The sequence below is a fragment of the Carlito syrichta genome, unplaced genomic scaffold, assembly GCF_000164805.1.
Source record: "Carlito syrichta isolate Samal-C Ts95f unplaced genomic scaffold, Tarsius_syrichta-2.0.1 Scaffold308195, whole genome shotgun sequence".
Lineage (NCBI taxonomy): Eukaryota > Metazoa > Chordata > Mammalia > Primates > Tarsiidae > Carlito > Carlito syrichta.
The window spans coordinates 15656-17980 of record NW_007252291.1 but is presented as its reverse complement, the minus strand read 5'-3'; the positions used below and the strand labels follow the sequence as shown (position 1 = coordinate 17980).

At 59.0% G+C, this 2325-nt stretch overlaps 1 protein-coding gene across 1 annotated transcript in view; it reads right to left on the bottom strand.

Moving 5' to 3' along the window:
• SGCA (sarcoglycan alpha) overlaps positions 1–1708 on the bottom strand; it is a gene marked incomplete at its 5' end in the record, with an annotated part of 11358 nt that extends 9650 nt beyond the window's left edge. The window contains one exon of the mRNA XM_021716141.1: positions 1569–1708. Within this exon, the coding sequence (XP_021571816.1) occupies positions 1569–1708 (140 nt within the window). The remainder of the gene's footprint in view (positions 1–1568) is intronic.
• Between the last annotated feature and the right edge of the window lie 617 nt (positions 1709–2325).

Genomic DNA, 2325 nt, shown 5'->3' with positions numbered 1-2325 from the left:
AGTGGGGCCTCCCTGCCCAGAGCTGGCTCTGAATCTGGGGTGGACACGCTCCTCCCACACAGCGTCCCTCCGTCGTCCCCCCCTGGGGGCCACAGTGTGTTTTCTAAACCACCAGCCTCAGTCCTCTCTTAAGTCCCATTGCCATGAGTCCCCCGCTCATCCTGGGTTGGTGGCTTCCTGGCCCTTCCTGGCCCTGGCCCTCTTGTCTAGAATCCCTTCATCTGCCTCCTCCATGACCCCAGACCCATGCGCAACCTGACGATGCTCCCCCCAGCTTAGTAGGCTCTCTTAAGTCTCCACGCCTTGGCCCAAGCCAGTCGCTCTGCCCAGAAGTTCCAACCCGCCTTCATCCAAGCTGTGAACTTCTAGCCGCCCGTGCTGCTGTCCTTCCCTGATGAAGACTTTCTGACTTCCTTCCTTCGCCTACCCAAGCTGCGTGTCCTCTTAGCCCCTGTGAGCCACCCACACAGCACCCTGGGGTGGTATAGGTGCTCCAAGCTCCTCCAAGACTGGGGTCTTATTATCTTTGTTCTCCTGGGCCTGGCACGGGGCTTGGCCCCTCGCGATGGAGTGGGCTGGGTGACAGCTTTCTTAATAGCAAAGCACGGTGCCGTTCACCCAACCCAGCCCTCATCCCAGACCAGGCGCCTGGGCATGTGGGCCTGAGGGGAGCAAACCCTAGACAGGACCTGTCTCTACAGGTGAGTGGAGGCGGTGCCTTCTTGGGCCCATGGAGTCAGGCTAAGCTAAGCACAGGCTTGGAGGCCTGGAGGCCTCCCTGGGGCCACTTACTGGAGATGTGGCCTTGAGTGAGCCACTTGCCCTCTCTAGGTCTGTTTCCATGACGACAAACTAGGGAGAACAGGGCTTGCTCCTGACATCACTGTGAGGAACCCACAGCATGACAAGTGCAGCACACATTCTCGGGCATCTACTGGGTGTCGGGCACTGAGGATGTGGAGGTGCAAGCTCTGCCCGAGGAGCCTGTGTGCCGGGGATGATGCCAGCGAGTCCTGCCTGCTGGTGTAGGCTGAGGGTTTCGCATGCCTCTACATACAGTGACTTGTTCCCTTCCCATGGCAGTTCCACGAAGTGGGTGGGCTCACCGTTCCCATTTTACAGACGATAACACTGAGGCACAGAGGCCTAAAACTTCCCCATGCTGCTGAGGAGTTGAATGCATGTAGGGAGTTGGCCCAGTGCAACTTAACTGGGCACCACTTCCCTCTCATTCCGGCATCGGGCTGGGGCTCCCTTCTCTCCCAGGGCCTTCCATTCTGGGCGGGCAGAGGGGCAGTCTCTCCAGGTGCCCCAAGGAGACAGGGATCCGTGAATGTTCCCAATCCTCAGTGCCTGTGAAAGTATTCATTCCTCCAGGGCCTCAAGACTCACTCAAGGCCACATCTCCAGTAAGTGGCCCCAGGGAGGCCTCCAGGCCTCACAACCAACGCCCGGGGCAAGCACCCCTATGACCTGCCCCAGGTCCTGCCTAAGGGCGAGGCTGTTGGCCTGCAGATGGGGGTAGGTAAGCAGGTTACTTAGTCCTTGTCCCCTCCTCTCCTTCTCACCACCTGACTGTCCGCCCGTCCCTGGAGGGTCACCGAATTCCAGAGTCAGCATCCACTCAGGCAAGGCGGCGTCTGTCCCAGAATCACCTTGACATTTTTGCCTCTCAGGGGCGGCGGACGGCAGACAGGAGCAGGAATGGCTGTGGAGGCAGAGAGAGGGTCCAGAGGGGCAGGCAGAGGTGTTAGAGCCCGGGCAGCCGCCCAGGCCGCCGCCCAGGCCTCACCCCGAGCCTCTCCATGTGACTCCCTTCCCTCCCCCTGCTGCCTCCCAGCTATTTTTGGAACTGCCCACTCATACCCTTGTCTGCCTTGAGGTAGCACTGACTGCACCTGCATCCCAGGCCCACCGAGGCCTGCCTTCCTTAGTGGGAATGCTACAGCCAGTTCTCCCTCTGATCCGCCCCCTCCACCCCATTCAGGGGGGCCAGGGACTGTCCTAGAAGCCAGCTGAAAGTCCCCAGAAGGCCTCTTCTCTAGGCCACCAGGACCTCCCCACCTCAGAGAAGTCTGGCTTGCAATCTGCTGCGGGACCACGAGGTGTCTTCCATCTGGTGAGGCCTAGGGTAAGCCGTGATATCACAGGGTCTCTAAGCTTTTCATCTTGGAATTTTTAAAAAATGCATACAGAATAATGAGTCCCCATGTATCTTTTTTTTTTTGAGTCAGGGCCTCCCTCTGTCACCCAGGCTGGAATGCAATGATGTGATCATGGCTCACAGCAGCCTTGACCTCCTGAGCTCAAGCCATCCTCCTGCCT